Source organism: Xenopus tropicalis, chromosome 9, assembly GCF_000004195.4.
Source record: "Xenopus tropicalis strain Nigerian chromosome 9, UCB_Xtro_10.0, whole genome shotgun sequence".
In the NCBI taxonomy this organism is placed as follows: domain Eukaryota; kingdom Metazoa; phylum Chordata; class Amphibia; order Anura; family Pipidae; genus Xenopus; species Xenopus tropicalis.
Window position 1 is genome coordinate 76,308,307 of NC_030685.2, and position 16,006 is coordinate 76,324,312.

Below are 16,006 nucleotides of genomic sequence, written 5' to 3' on the forward strand. Positions count from 1 at the left end.
GCAGTGATATCTGTTACTAATATATAGATATTCCATAACTATTCCTCCCAGCATTCCTGCATCATTGAGCTGCTGGTAGTTTTAGTTTAGGGATAGCTGAAATTTCACAGGTTTCCTATCTATGCTATATGATATAACAATCCAAATATTAATTGTCTTCATCATAATAAACTTACCTTAATGGATTCTGGTCCTAATTTGTCGATGAAATGGAACACAACCCGGTGCTTTAAAAGGTTGACTACTACTATGGAAGATGCAAGTGCAACTTATGATAACAATTAAGTTTTTCTTTCAGTCTGAAAATGAAAGTGCCTATATAAAAACCTTTGTACTCTTGAAAAGGTGGGTGTGATTTCATGGGTGGGTCTGTTTTAATATTAGAGCAATTCTTTGGGAAAACTAGTATGAGGAGGAAGTAATTATAATATATGTTAATTATTTCTCAACTCTTTGGAAGGGGCATTTACTAACACTCAATTTATTTATTTATTTTTTTTTACAATTCATTTTTTTTGCACAAAAATATGATTTTGTAATGGCAAAATTTTAATGGCATGATTTTAAATGGCAAAGTGAATTATTTGCTCTGTAAAGGGTATACTTTAGAAATCTATCTAGATGTATTTGGCTGTAAAATAGGCAGACACCAGCTAGAAGCATGGGGTACAGAGGACTCTACACATCAGATGGGCTTTTATAAAGTGGAAATATTCCCGGAGGTGTAGTGCAACTACAACTCACTGTTGCTGTGTCCAAAGTATTTGAAAATAATTGATGCAAAAAGGTTCTTGATAATGAACAAACAATAACTCAGACAAATAGTGTTCAGATGGTTGTGGATTATACTCACAGTAGAGGAAATAGCATAGCACTTGGCTGGCACCCCACCACTATGGAGGGCAGTCTAGAGAGATACCTCAGTCCTCAGGATGAATACCTTAGCTGTATAAGGATCCCAACAGTTGATTATGGATCAGGGGTTTTCACTAGCCTGATTCCTATATCTTAAAGGAGAAGGCTAAGTCACTTAGGGGTGCCAAAATATTAGGTACCCCCAAGTGACTTTAATCGCCTACCTTTTACCCTGGGTTGGTGCCCCTGTTAGGAGAAAAAAGCACCAGCACGGGGTACCTGCATCAAGTGTTTCCTCGCCCTTCTTCCTTCTGTCATCTGAATCCCTGGGCCGGCACATGCGCAGTAGAGTGAAAAAGCCGACATTTTTGTTAAAGCTCGGCTTTTCACTCTACTGCGCAAGCGCGAAGAAGGAAGAGGAGACCTTGCTCGCAGCTACCCTGGGCTGGTGTGGTTTTCTCCTAACAGGGGCACCAGCCCGGGGTAAAAAGTAAGCGACTTGCATCCCCCAGGAGTTTTGTACTGATTAGACCCCAGGGGCCACCAGAAAACCTTAGACCCTAGGCCACTCTCCAAACTATTTTTTACTCCTTTCCTCACCCAACCTCTTTATTCTCCAGGTCTTTTTTATTTACATGCTAGCATCTATTCTTCCATCTATTTCTCCTTTGTTCCCATTCAGAAATAGGGAATGGCCATGAAACAGGCCAAATGGTCAGGAGCAGGAGGGCCCACCGACACCTGGGCCCACCGGGAGTTTTCCTGGTATCCTGGTGGGCCAATCCAACACTGGACAGACGTTAGAAGTCACATAGGTGTCCTCCCTTCCTCCCCTTAACGTCAGCATCATTCACCTAATGCTGCATTGGAGAAGGCAAACCAGACCCCGGACACAAGTGCCTATTAAATAAATTCTGTGGGGAGAGCTCTTGCTCCGAGGGTCAAAGAGAATTACCCCTACTGAATCAGGAAAGCCTTTTAGGGGATTTACTTTTGTGTTTCTCTGCGGTGAGTTAACATGTCTGCATGGATGATGCTTCATTTATCTGTGCAACACTGAGAGCAGAATAGCCTATGGCTCCATTTTTTTTAACTAAATCTTTATAGAAAAACAAACATATAATACATACAATACCTATAAGTGCACTTTGCATGATTTACAGTGTAACCCTACTATATGCTTTTACTGGGGGGTACGCCTACAGGACTCCCCATTATCAAAACAGCAAAGCACAAGACGGAATGGAAGAAAGTAAATATTTAATCAGTGCATATGTGGCAGTGAATACGGACAGAATGCAAAAACAAACAAGTGACAAAATTCAGTGTTTCTTAATGTCCAGAGCTCACATTTAGGGGTCCCAGGGTCTTTACACAGTGAGACTATGTGGTGCAGCTCCTATGGGTAAGAAAAGTATGGAATAGGACCACAGCCAAAGACCATAGCAGCCCTATATCATATAACTAGCGAGACCCCAAAGTATCTTTGTTGCTTGTTTGTACCCCTTCGCCTTGTGGTTCCAGCATGGTGAGATTATTGGTATTGATCATTTTTTGCTGCTCAGATTCAATTTAGAATAAAAGTCCAATTGGCAGTAAGCAGCAGAGAGCCTGTTCATGGGCACTGAATCTATTGACAAGTGATCAAGTATTCCGGGTAGGCGCCATAATCAGAGAATGTGACAAAAATACTGGGGTTAAAGACGTTATCCACCACACAGTTGTAGAGTTGGTTTGGGTTTTCTAGAGTTGGAGGTGGTTCCAAATAATCTGATCTTCCCAAACACCACTTTCCAGTTATCACGGCTGCCAAGATGATATGTTTGTGCCCATTTGCATCAGGAAGGGCGTATTTGTTATCACAAGAATATGAGGCATTTTTGGCAAAGTACGTTCCTTTCCCATAACATGTAGCTGGTGAGAAAAATAGAATTGTGTGTTACAGCATTTTCTGCAGGCAATTGTGTTGGTGCATTAATAATATGGAGATAATGAGCTGGCGTATATCTATATATATATATATACAGTATTTTAGGGCATTAATAGCCTGCAAATGTTCCAGAACATTGATGCTTAGTGAAATATATCCATATACAGTATATACTGCATAACAACCAAATCTGGAATGGCTGTTTTGCAGATTTATAATCAATTAGTGGAAGACTAAGGGGGTTATTTATCAGCGTTCAAATTTGAAATTTTCCACAATTCGAGTTTTTTCTGCCAAAACTTGCAAAATTTGAATTTTGCATTTATGAAGTGCAAAAAAAACAAAAACTCAAATGTAAAACTTTGGCATCTAAAAGCTTGGGAGTTTATGCAGAAGTCAAGGAGGGTTTGTCCTAGGCAAAGTCAAGTCATATTTTCAATTCGAGATTTTCGGGTTTATCGAGGTTTTTAAACTCACAAACTTTAGGTATTCAAGTTTTTTATTTTAACTGTTTTTTCATATTAATAAATAAGCAAGCATTGAGGTCTGTGTTTTACACTTTGCACAATGCCTCGGAGGTTGTAAATGACCCCTAATGTATAAGTCCAAATTTACAGGTTAAATACAGTGCCATTCAGACATGCAGCTGTTTGTGCTAATAGATAGACTACATACTAAGGGGCAGGTTACCAAAAATTATCTACCTCTTGTATTGTTCCATGCACTGCTTTAGGTTCAAACAGAACAGACAGTAATTACTGAATATGCTATAGTGTAATTACACAAGTTTTGCATAATGGACATTACGGATACATTATTATTTTTACTTATATATAATATATATATTCTTAATTGTAGTTATTTGTAGTTGTACTTTAATATACCCAAAGATGCTCCTCTGATATTGGGGGTCCCGGCTAATTTCCTATCTGCCCATCACAAAACCCCCACGCCAGTTGCATCCGTCATTGTTTCATAGAAAGGAGCAAGTTTGAACTCACCATTTCTGCCACAAAAACTCCTGTTGAAGCCAAATATGCTGATCTTTGTTACTGTGCCCTCAGTGGAACCATGATAAAGATGTTTTTGGTTTTGCTGATTGGGATAACATTTTTGAACAGACTTTTTTTGTATGTCAAACATTCTCCACAGTGTCACGTTCTGAACCCTTTCAATCTGAAAAAAAATAGAACAAGAGATATTAAGTTGTTTTGGATAGCACTCCTGCTTCACGTGGTCACTTTATACTGAGCCCATGGAGACCCCAGACCAAACAACTGGATGGTAACAGGGGCCTATGATGACCTATCTGGAGTAGATCAGCAATAAGTTGCCTTTTGTGTAGTGCCTGGGCCAGCAGACAATGTTGGGCCACGAATGGCTAGCTAGGGGTTCCTAGGACTGGAGAAAACCTCTGTATTAACCTTGTTCACAGTAGAACCAGACTGTTTGGGGTAAAGTCAGCATGACTTACCTTAATCACCTGAGAGCACAAAGGGTGGGCTGATTTGAGGAAATTGTTTTCAATTGTCCTGAATTCAGTAGAATCCCTCTGAAGTTCAACGATCAAGTATTCATCTGTGCCCATGGCTGTCCATGTTGGTGGGTTATTTGTTGCTAAAATGAAAAAGTACTCACATCACTGGATAGGTTTATACCCCCCCCCCCCCCCACAAACACACACAAACACACACAATTTAACAACTAGATAATAAAATAATGCAGAAAAAGAAAAGCTGACAAGTAAAGCCCTTTGGGGTTGCCATATTTACAGCTCAGTGAGGCTCATTACATTTACTTAGCGGTTACCCCAAACAGAAAGAAGAGAAAAACAACATTACACAGTATATGCATTCCCCCATAGTAGGTATAATTAGCCAATTATAAAAGAAAATAGGGGGTGTGAGTGTGAAACTACAGTCAGCAAAAATTACCTTTTACAACGTTGAATCCCAAATTCATGTTTATATCCTAAAAAAAGAAGAAAAGGATAAGCAATTCCCCATAGCCTCAGAGCCAGTAAAAGAAGAACGCTGACCTTAAAGGGAACCAGTAATGGCTAAATCCATGTGTTGGGTTTACAGGACAGAATAAGGGAAGCCCAATTATTATAAATAACACATTTTCTTTTATAAAAAAACAAAATAGGTCTATGAAATTCTTTCTACTCTGGGTTCGGCCATGATGGAGCAGGGTTGCAACCATCTTCACTTCTATTCACACTTTGTCCAGATCTAGGCCCAGTCACCAAGTTTCAGTAGGCAGAATAGGCATGGTTTTGCACTTCAGCACTTGTGCCCTTAGCATTGGTAAATGGGCCTTATAAAGTGAGAGTCCTATCTCAACATAACTGTTCTGGACAAATGTTTTTGCCCCCCCCCCTTGTTCTCCACAGCAGATATACCTAACCTACATGTAAGATTTGTGTACAATATTACACTGTAAATACATTTCATAATAGCCCAAATAATGCTTTTAAGGTGTTAAGGTGCCCATACACGGGCCGATTCTAGCTGCCAATATAGGTTTCTTAGACCGATTCGGCAGCTTATCGGAACGTGTAGGGGCACATTCAACGGGCAGGTTAAAGAATTTAGTCGGATCGGGGACCGCATCGACTTGTTGATGTGGTCCCCGAACCAACTGCGCCTATTACTGGTGCTCTTATTAGATCGTTTGGCCATTCAGTAGCCTGAATTCACCCGATATCTCCCACCCGTAGGTGGGGATATTGGGAGGAGATCCGCTCGCTTGGCGACCTCACTAATCAAGCGGATCTTAACGTGTACGGCCTCCTTTAGAGCTACAACCAATACTTTAAAGGAGAAGGAAAGACTAATAAAGAGTTAATCTCAAGCTGCAGGCATACCTTCAGGAAAAAAAAACACTGAGCTCTGTAAAGAAAGATGGAACCCACCAAGGTAAGTGAAGGTGTTAGAATAACTTTTACCAGGAAGTCTGAGCTTCTGATTTGAAATGCTCTGTAAATCTCCTCTGTGAAAGCAATGATATATATCTTTTCGATCCTGCTATTCACGACATTCTGAAAATGCTGGTTAAGGCCTTGCAACATTTCTTGTACAGAGTCATTGAGATCAATGCCGGCTTCTCCTGTGAAAAACAAAAGCATTGTCATTGGTCAGAAAGGAGAGGACAATTAGAAATTCTCTATGATTCCAATGTGGCCATTTTTGTATCAAAAATGTTTTAGCTGGGCCAATAACCTATAAATAAACGTAATAATTTCTTACGTTTGTCTACTGAATCCACCCTTACCAGATCCATAGGCTGTGCAAGACATTTGCTAATCTTCTGTCTCATTATTAAGAGATACTGACTATGACTGTGGCTGATAATAAACATTTTCTAACTTTTACCATGTTACAGGTATGGGATCCCTTATCTGGAAACCTGTTATCCAGAAAGCTCCGAATTACGGAAAGCCTGTCTCCCATAGACTCCATTTTAATCAAATAATTTAGAATTTTAAAACTGATTTCCTTTTTCTCTGTAATAATAAAACAGTACCTGTACTTGATCCCAACTAAGATATAATTACCCCTTATTGGGGGCAGAACAGCCCTATTGGGTTTATTTCATGGTTAAATGATTCCCTTTTCTCTGTAATAATAAAACAGTACCTGTACTTGATCCCAACTAAGATATAATTACCCCTTATTGGGGCAGAACAGCCCTATTGGGTTTATTTAATGGTTAAATGATTCCCTTTTCTCTGTAATAATAAAACAGTACCTGTACTTGATCCCAACTAAGATATAATTACCCCTTATTGGGGCAGAACAGCCCTATTGGGTTTATTTAATGGTTAAATGATTCCCTTTTCTCTGTAATAATAAAACAGTACCTTCTAATTGATCCCAACTAAGATATAAATAATTATTATTGGATGCAAAAACAGTCCTATTGGGTTTAATTAATGTTTTATTGATTTTATAGTAGACTTAAGGTATGGAGATTCAAATTACGGAAAGACCCCTATCCGGAATACCCTTGGTCCCAAGCATTCTGGATAACGGGTCCTATACCTGTACTATACTAATATGGCGTACCTGTTCCAATGGCTGGCAGCGCAACGGTTTTCAAAGAATGTTTTTCACATTTCCATAGTATCTTATCCAACGAAGACGCTATATCAGCTGAACTTTCGGGACCAATCAGGTGCAGGATTTTTTTGCATCTTAAATTGCCCCCACTTGTTAATATCATCTTCCCTCGTCTTATTCCACCTGGACAAGGTAAAGCCGCTCAGTTAACTGAACTGTATATTTTTAGTGATGAGCGAATTTTTCACCAGGCATGGATTCACAGCAAATTTCCGCATTTCGCCATTGGCGAATTGTTTTGCAAAACTTCCGTGAAAATTTGCTGCGGAAAAATTCATCACCCGGGAACTTTTTTTTGTTGTGCGGCAAATCGGGCACGGGCACGTCAAATTGGTTGCGATCGTGTAAAAAAATGGGCGTGGGTGTGTCAAAAAAACGCGGGCGACAAAAATAGACGCTGTTTCGAGAATTTTCTCTCCGTTTCGCAAATTTTATGGCGAATCAAAACGGGACAGATTCGCTCACCACTATATATTTTAACCAAAATTCAATCTCCATTGTCATTATACTGTGCGTATTAATAATAAGGAAAAGCAAGTACCTAGTATTCTACACTCATTCTTCACGTTGTCCCCAGCTGCTGATAATATCGGCCCGGAAACACCTGCAAAGAATTGTAAATTTATAGTCAAATTTGAAGAATTGTTTAATATTTTCAAAAATGTCAGTCATTCAGTACAAACTTTTCCCAGGCCTGGTGGCAATGTTACCCTTACCTGAAACCCTAGTCATGTGTATCTCCATAGTAGATGGGGAGAAGTAGGAAAGAAAATGTATCCCTTAGATATGCTACGCTGGGTACTGCATGGGCCACACCTGGGTCTCACATGCTGGGAAGGGCCCTTTGTTAACTGTGAGAGGGTCCCTCAATGTGTGACACACAAGAGCTGACAGTTCATGGGTGCCAGGAAGGGGTATATTTACTGGTGCAGGAACTGCTTTCTAGAGAATAAGTCTGGAATAACAAATATTCATAATAATGTGCAACTGAAAATGAAATAGGGGATACAATTATATACAATACATATTTACAAAAGCCAGCACTGTAGAATTACAGTCTATAGAAACTACACAAATATAGAATGTCCAATAGCATCTTGTTCATGCCCATGCAGGATTTGCCAAGGAATACCACAGGTGGTTAAGGGGATCCATCCCTGCAAACTTTTTCCTGGCTTGCAAGTTATCTACTCTTAAGGTGGCCACACACGTGGCGATCTGACAATCTTTCGTGCGACCATCGGTCGTATGAAACATCGTCAGATCCGCCACACACCGTTCAGGGCTGAAACAGCAGATAAGGAGGTAGAAACAATAGGATTTCTACCTCCTTCTGCTGATTCAGCCCTGACGGCAGATTTTGGTCAGGTGCCTTCTATGGCCGGTCCGATCGGCGAGTCGACCGATATCAGCAGCTTCCTGCGATACCAGTCGACTCGCCGACATGCCATACACGCACCGAATATCGTACGAAACGAGGTTTCGTGAGATATTATCGGTGCGTGTATGGCCAGCTTTATACAGCCAATGTATCCTACTACCCTTTCACTTGGAGCTTTGGGCTGCTTCTAACTAGGCTCTGTCTTACCCCTGTAACACCAGCTGATTTAAGCTAGGGATGTGAAGCCGTTAACCATCCCTATGGTGAGATGGTGTTACCTATGGAAGGGAAGTTAGCCCAGGCATACTACTGGATCTTCATGTTGCCTAGTCTATAAAAGGGGAGGTACATGGTTCTGTCTCTTTGGACTCCACTCTATAAAGAAGAGGGTTGCTGTTTGAGAAAGGGCCTAAAGTGGAGAGAGACCTAAGGTAACCAAAGTCTTTGTGCAGTTTAAGATAAGGGACCCCATGAATGAGGAGAAGTGAGTGACAGGATAGCTCCTGAAATAGAACATGCTTACGTGTTTTTATATGACGATGCCTGTTAATATGTTATACAGTATATTTAATCGTTTTTTTATTTTTATTTTACACAATTTATTAAATTGGTCCCCAGGTGTGTTAGACAAACTGGAATAGCTTATAGAACAAGTTCCCTGGCAGACTGGAGGCACTCTAATGGGTAGAAATCAAGGATAATGAGTAAGAAATAAAGAGCATAAACCTCTCAACTTCTTATCAGTCCTGGGTAAACACCAAGAAAAGACTGCCACTTCTGTATTTGCATTACAGGGATTTAAAGAGAAACCGGTATTATACTGGCATCTACTGGTATGATGACAAATAGCCGGGGAACAATGGGGACATGCATAGCTTTTGGAAACACTAATGACACCCATGGGCGAAACACAAAATCAAAGTTAGGTGCTTTCCATCAGGGCTGTCAATTATTCTCCATTCCATGGGACAGTTACCCACTATTTTTACTTACTGTCTGGGGCCAGATTATTTTAGATCACAGGTGTTATACAAAAAGGGCTACAGAGATTGTGGGCATTTTGAGGCTGTAATAATCTTATGTAGGGCCATATCCAGACCAGTGCCTCAGTTGGACAACCCTTGCCTGTAGCAGCTCAGTCTCAGTGTTTAGGTGCAGTGCTAAAAACAACTTCAGAGTGCCTTAAATTGGTAATGTATAGAATCCCAGACTCCTTAATTATAAGGGTCTGTTTTATCTAACGCTACTGCTTTTTATTTCATATTTGCTTACCTTTAATCCGATCCAGTGTTTCGTTATTTAAATTCACAATACAGTCCACATTAAGGGAGGTAATATCTCCTCTTATTATTTCCACAGTGTTCCCAAATATTGGGGCATGAAGGCTTAATTTCTATATTGGAACAGAAAAGCATATACAGTATATTATGTAGTTGCATACTGCACACCTCACTGCCATATGTTTCCCAATGCCAAGATTTTCCATTTCTATTGCCTAGCAAAGCAAGGGACCAGCTACAACCCACCAAGCTTGCAAGAAAAATAACATTTTATAGCTGAACATGGTTGGAATTGGTGTCCTCTCTCATGGGTTACAGACCCACAGAATGAAATGATCAAACACTATCCTACTTTCCACCAGATCAACGCTATCCAATTTTCCGCTGGATGGCAAGTGCAAGTTAGAATCCCCAAGAGTACCTACAAAAGTTTTCCTTCAAAACCTTGCTTACCAATGTATGTGGAATGTACAAGTGCAATGTAGTGTTGGTACCTGGAGCGTTAAGGTTCTGCTGTCAAAAACATTTAAATACTCCTGGTAGACATTTTGAGTAAATGCCACAATGTGGATTTCTGAGATGGAACTTGTTTTGGATCCTGACAGATATTCCTCTGTGGCAGTTAGGATGGCCTCCATGGATCTCTTGGCTGAAAGGCCCCCTGCACCTGCAAAGCAATACATACCATAGTGGAACCATTGCTTCATGTAAGGGATCGTTTACAAATGCCCCAGATGCAACTGTTTGATGACTAAAGAGCTCAAAATCTGGTACAAAATCCATACAGAGTTAGTTTGCCTAGACTGGAGAGGAGGAACCTGCCTGGCCTGCACAGAGCCCTGACCTTATCAGTGTCCAACCTCACTAATCTTCTAATGGCTGAATGGAAGCAAATCACGCAGACAGTGTTCCAAGATCTACTGGAAACCTTCCCAGCGGAGCAGAGGCTATCATAGCACTTATCACCCAAAGTATGTGCCAAATAGAAACCCCAGATATATAGAGCAAATTTGAATTTACATTTTGAAGACTGGCACTACAGGGCTACACGCTGGGTGCCTTGGTTTAACAAGCTGTGCCATCATTAGTTTTAACTAAGGACTACTTATTATGTCTACTATAGAGTCACCTAGAATATAAAGTTACAATTAAATATATTCCTTTATGCTTCCATGGAGTCTTTACCTGTTCCAAGAGCTGGAAATGCAACACTTATTAGATGAAGTTGGTCACATTTTTCCAGAACCTTCTTTACTCCAGCAATTATACTGTACCAGTCTGAGGCACCAATCACGTGAATTAATTTTCTACATTGTAGATTCCCAGCTCCAGTCTCAACAACATCACCATGGGGCTGCTGGCCTGAAACAAAACATGCAATAAATTCAAAATAGCCATGGCTAACTTGTAGATTCCAATATGAACAAATTGAACTGCTGGGGTGGATATTGTGGGTGATACGGTCCTACAGCATCTGGGCCTGCTTTGTGTTGATGGGGGAAGTATACATACATGTCACGATTATCTCATTTATTAGTGATGGCAAATGTGAGAGTGACATTTTGCACAGAGTAACTTGAGTTACTTGTATTTGGGGAGAGTTGAGGTTTTTGGCTCCCATAGACTGCAGAATAAAGGGTTCCTTATCATCTCTCTCTTGGCAGATATATACTAAGCCCAATTTATTTATTAAAGGGGTTAATATTTATTACTGGATATGGACCCAAGAAATCTTTGTTGTGCTGGATCCTGCTTGCCAGCAAGGAATAGGTTTGGGTCAGCAGGGCCCACTGGGTTTTTTTCCTGGAGCCACGCCTGCCCAGTCTGACCCTGCCTCTCCTATTCATATACCAGTCTCTCATTCAAACCACTCCCTGGTTGGTAAGATTATTTGGACCCTACACATTTGTTTTATACGTTTACGCTTCCATTAATATTATATGTAGTGATGAGCGAATCTGTCCCATTTGGCTTCACCTAAAAATGTGCAAAACAGCAAAATCCAAAAAACGTATTTGTTGCATGATTTTTTTGACGCTCGTGTCTTTTTTTGTTGCCCGCGCCCATTTTGACGCAACTGCACCCTTTTTTGACCAGACTGCACCTATTTTGATGCAAACACAACTATTTTTTTGACACGCGCCAAATTTTTCGGCGGTGAATTTTCTCGGAAATTTTGCGAAAAAGTTCGCCAATGGTGAAATGCAGAAAGTCGCTGCAAATTTATGCCTGGCGACAAAAATTCGCTCATCACTAATTATATGTATTTTTTTAAACTTACAGACATTTTCAAGCTCGTACCTAACAAATAGCACTCTTCTTTAACAAGATCTCCAGCAGCTGATAATATTTCTTTGGATACCCCTGTTGGTAGAAACACAAGGATATTTTAAAAATAGAACACACAATATGAAAGTGAAATGAAAGAGAGCAGAAGGCGCGGTACTTATTTTAGAAAGCCATTTGCCTGGTTCCAAGAAAGCATATGATAAGGGGGAAAGCCCCAGAGATAAATGCACTATTTACACTGTACACTTCCTCATACTAATGTATATACAGCTTTTGATAAAGTGGTGTGATACCACGAAATGTGTCAAGCGTGTGGTCGTTTTTGTATGTGCACAAGATGCTTTTAAAGAGATTTAATTAATAAAGATAAAGTTTTTATACAGCAGTGTTGATTTGCTCCGTACTAATCTTTTTTGCTATTGGAGAAGCTGGCCGTCTGGGTTTCGGCATGGACGTAAAGCACACACTGACTGTCTGGTAAGTGCTCCCGTGATATTGAAATTGTTTGGTATAGTGCCACCCATCAGAGAGGGAAGAGTCAGTAGAAGAGACACACAAACCACTTATTATTATGTATCCACCAGGAATGCTCACCAAAGTTTTGGACCAGAGAATCATTATTGATATTCACTATGGCGTCTGTACACTCCGCAGTTATATCTCCTTTCTTCAGCATCACAAAGGATTGCCCAATCACCAGCTCATTCATGCTGATCCCCTTATACAAATTTGCATTATACAGGGTATAGGGCTGAAATGACTATAGAAAAGAATAGTATCCACACTATAATAATGAAATACATTAATTACAGGAGATATTACATTATATAAAGATAAGGTAAATGTTTTCAAAGTGCACCTGTCGGCCTAGTTTGTATCAACTCATTTTTAGCTATTTAGTATTTTGGCTTAAGTTCCCCTTTAGGGTCCAATATTTGTTCAGGGCCCCTTGGATTAGTTCAGTTAAACTTAGTGATGAGCAAATCTGTCCTTTTTCGCTTCACCGAAAAGTTTGCAAATCTTTACAAAAAATTGCGAAATGGTGAAAATGTGTAAAAAAAAATAGATATTTTTTTACATGGGCGACAGTTGTTTTTTACATTTTTTTTTGCGAATTTTGTTGCCCGTTTAACAAAACAGTCCGCCAATGGCAAAACGCAGAAATTCGCCACAAACCATGCCTGGCGCATTATTTTGCCCATCACTAGTTACACTGTAATTCCAATATCTTATACAATTTAACCTTCAGTCTGGTCTTCCATATTAGCAAATAGACAAACCTAACTGTAGGGACCCATAGGGTTAACAGCCCCTAAGGATATCTCTCCTATATGTGCTATTCCCCTAGTTGCTAGGCAGAAGTCTTCTAGGTTACCTTATTTACATATCTTTGTTATGGGTCCATAGGTCCGTGACCACTTTCTGTCACACTTTATTGTAGTGATCAGAAAGGAATGGATCCTCCTACCCTAGAGTAACAACCCCTATTTCCACTGGAGGGGGATCTGGACTGCTAACTAGTAGCCTTAAAGGGGTGTAATTACATTTGCTCATAGACTCCCTTAAGGACATTAGCATCCAGGCTATTAGTAACCTGCCTAGCATCTCCCCATTGGTGTCAGCTCTATCTATAACTATACCTGACTACACAGCAACAGAGAGTTATAGTTGCACAACACCAACACCTTCCTTCTCCACTTAGGGAGGGCCCATCTGGGTAAGAAAGTTCACTATCCAGTGTCCAGCTTGTGAGCCAGGCCTGATCCCCAACCTTTTACATATGGCTAGTAGCTAGGGTTACCACCTCATCCCTTTAATACCAGCCACATATTGTATTCACATTTTGCATGGCTAATTAGCAATTAATTTAGATTGAGAATTTAGAATACTGCAGACTGAACTGATTTATGTGCAGCCATGCAGCGTGCATCTAAACTAATTGCTAACTAAACCTGAAGGATGTGGATTCAATTTGTGGCCGGTATTAAAGGGGTGAGGTGGGGACCCTAATATAAGCAAATCCCACCAACACTGACTCAGCACCTAGTGAAAAGCCTTTCCAGAAGAGCAGAGAGTAAAGTCTGATTAAGCACCAAAGGGAGGGCCAACTTCATACTGAAACACCTGGTTTTGAAGTGAGATTGTGATTGGGAGTAAATTCATTTATTTTTGTTTGCATGTTTATTAATCCTTAAATGTTAATTGGCTGGTCGGTAATCTGTGTAAATAGCTAATGTGTAGAATCTGTATATAGTTTGTGTTTGCTACACAAAAAGTGCGGGTCTCAGCTGGGCTTTATATGGTGCTTAAGCAATTGCATATTGAAAGCTATGTTTGCCACATACGTGTACAAAACTGTTATTATAGAACATTGCAAACATTTGAAGTTTCATGAAGTACCTACCTAGAGCTCCTAGAGCAGCCACTTCCTAAAGGGGTGGGTAGCCTCTCTGAATGAATATTTATATGGTAAATAGGTACAGCAGCAGTCCAGAGCCTTTAAAAGGCTGCACGGTGGTTTCTTTTGGCATTTTGTGTTTAAACTTAGTAAGAGGCAGTGCTAGAGCTCCTGGATGGTGTTTGGAGGTTACTGTTGACCCCTGCTGGGGTGTGTATTGCACCTTTTCAAGTACATTGAGTGGGATTATAGGCAGATAGGGGATGTTCTTTTTTCCCATAAAAAGGATCAGTGCAACAGAGACCCCCCCATTAGATTAGAGGAATGGATCTTCCATTTGAAGCAGCGTAGGGGGGTTTTCATGGTGAGGGCAGTGAGGTTGGGGAATACCCTTCCTAGTGATGTGGTAATGGCAGATTCTGTTAATGCCTATAAGAGGGGCCTGGATGAGTTCTTGAACAAGCAGGATATCCAAGGCTATTGTGATACTAATATCTACAGTTAGTATTAATGTTTGTATATAGAATGTATAGGTAGGTCAGTATGGGTCTGTATGTGAGTGGATAGATAGGTCAGTGTGGGTCTGTATGGGAGTGGATAGATAGGTCAGTGTGGGTCTGTATGGGAGTGGATAGATAGGTCAGTGTGGGTCTGTATGGGAGTGGATAGATAGGTCAGTGTGGGTCTGTATGGGAGTGGATAGATAGGTCAGTGTGGGTCTGTATGGGAGTGGATAGATAGGTCAGTATGGGCACATACTATGTGTGTCATATGTACCCACACCCCTATACTGTAAGCTTTCACAGACAAACCCCTCTCACCTTACATCTTTCTTTGTGTAACCTTGCTCCATTGTTTGCCTTTACCTGCAGTCCATGGTACATGGCAGTGGAATATGGCAGAACTTTGTCAATCATATCTAATTATAATTGAAAAATAATGCAACTAAAAGGGTAGAAAAAAAAAGATACCAGTAGAGAGTTATCATGAAGTATCCCCAAAGCTGGCTATACATTTTTAATATAAAAAATGTATTTTTACTTGGTGGTTTTTGAGGTTGCTTTCGCTCCAAATAAAAAGTGATTTAATTAGAACAAAGTTCCCACCTCAGGATATAAGTGAAAAATGTAAGTAGAAGGGTCAGTATCTCTTTGGTCTGTATATAACTCTGTTGAGGTCAATGTTGGAATAAAAGGATCTATAAATTGAGATACCTCCAGAAATTTGCTTTAAGAGAAAGGGATCCAAGAACCCCCCTGTATCTTTAGTTCCCAAGGAGTCTGTATCACTTAGGGCTCTTACACACGGGTGTTAGGTCCCTGTGGTGGATCTTTCATTCTTTCCACGGCAGGAGAATTCAGGGGTTAATGCAGCCCTGTGAAAGAACTGGTGAGGAACATATGATAGATCCAGCACGGGGGCAGCAAACACTCCTGTGTAAAAGCCTAAAACCAATGCAGTTTATTTTTAACCACCCCATTACCCTCCCCTTAACCCAGTGTTACTCTCAGGTTACCAGAAGCTTAAAACCAAAATGCAGTTTATTTTTAACCACCCCATTACCCTCCCCTTAACCCAGTGTTACTCTCGGGTTACCAGAAGCTTAACTGTTTAGTCCCAGGACCACCTGATCTCTGGGTGCTGTGGGTTTACATGATCCAATGTGTTCCTCCGTATATCTGTAGCCCAGCAAATAGGGGATCGTGTCTTCCCCAGACCTGATACCCATTCCAGCTCTCCTGTAACTAC

The 16,006-nt window shown here is 40.4% G+C and overlaps 1 protein-coding gene across 3 annotated transcripts; it reads right to left on the reverse strand.

Moving 5' to 3' along the window:
- Nucleotides 1-2,095: 2,095 nt before the first annotated feature.
- LOC100491162 (protein mono-ADP-ribosyltransferase PARP15) lies at nt 2,096-14,305 on the reverse strand. Of its 3 annotated transcripts, none has more exons than XM_018097603.2 (13): nt 14,264-14,305; nt 12,454-12,619; nt 11,872-11,934; nt 10,756-10,932; nt 10,065-10,237; nt 9,563-9,683; nt 7,451-7,513; nt 6,856-7,032; nt 5,736-5,896; nt 4,720-4,756; nt 4,260-4,402; nt 3,787-3,961; nt 2,096-2,769 (listed from the first exon to the last, which is right to left on the reverse strand). In XM_018097603.2, the coding sequence occupies exons 2-13, from the start codon at nt 12,566-12,568 to the stop codon at nt 2,486-2,488; spliced, it is 1,689 nt and encodes a 562-aa protein (XP_017953092.1). In that variant the 5' UTR covers nt 12,569-12,619; nt 14,264-14,305; the 3' UTR covers nt 2,096-2,485. The 3 variants fall into 3 exon arrangements, with proteins under 3 accessions (XP_017953092.1, XP_017953093.1, XP_017953094.1); XM_018097604.2 differs by lacking the exon at nt 14,264-14,305 and adding an exon at nt 13,573-13,646; XM_018097605.2 differs by lacking the exon at nt 14,264-14,305 and adding an exon at nt 13,500-13,625.
- Between the last annotated feature and the right edge of the window lie 1,701 nt (nt 14,306-16,006).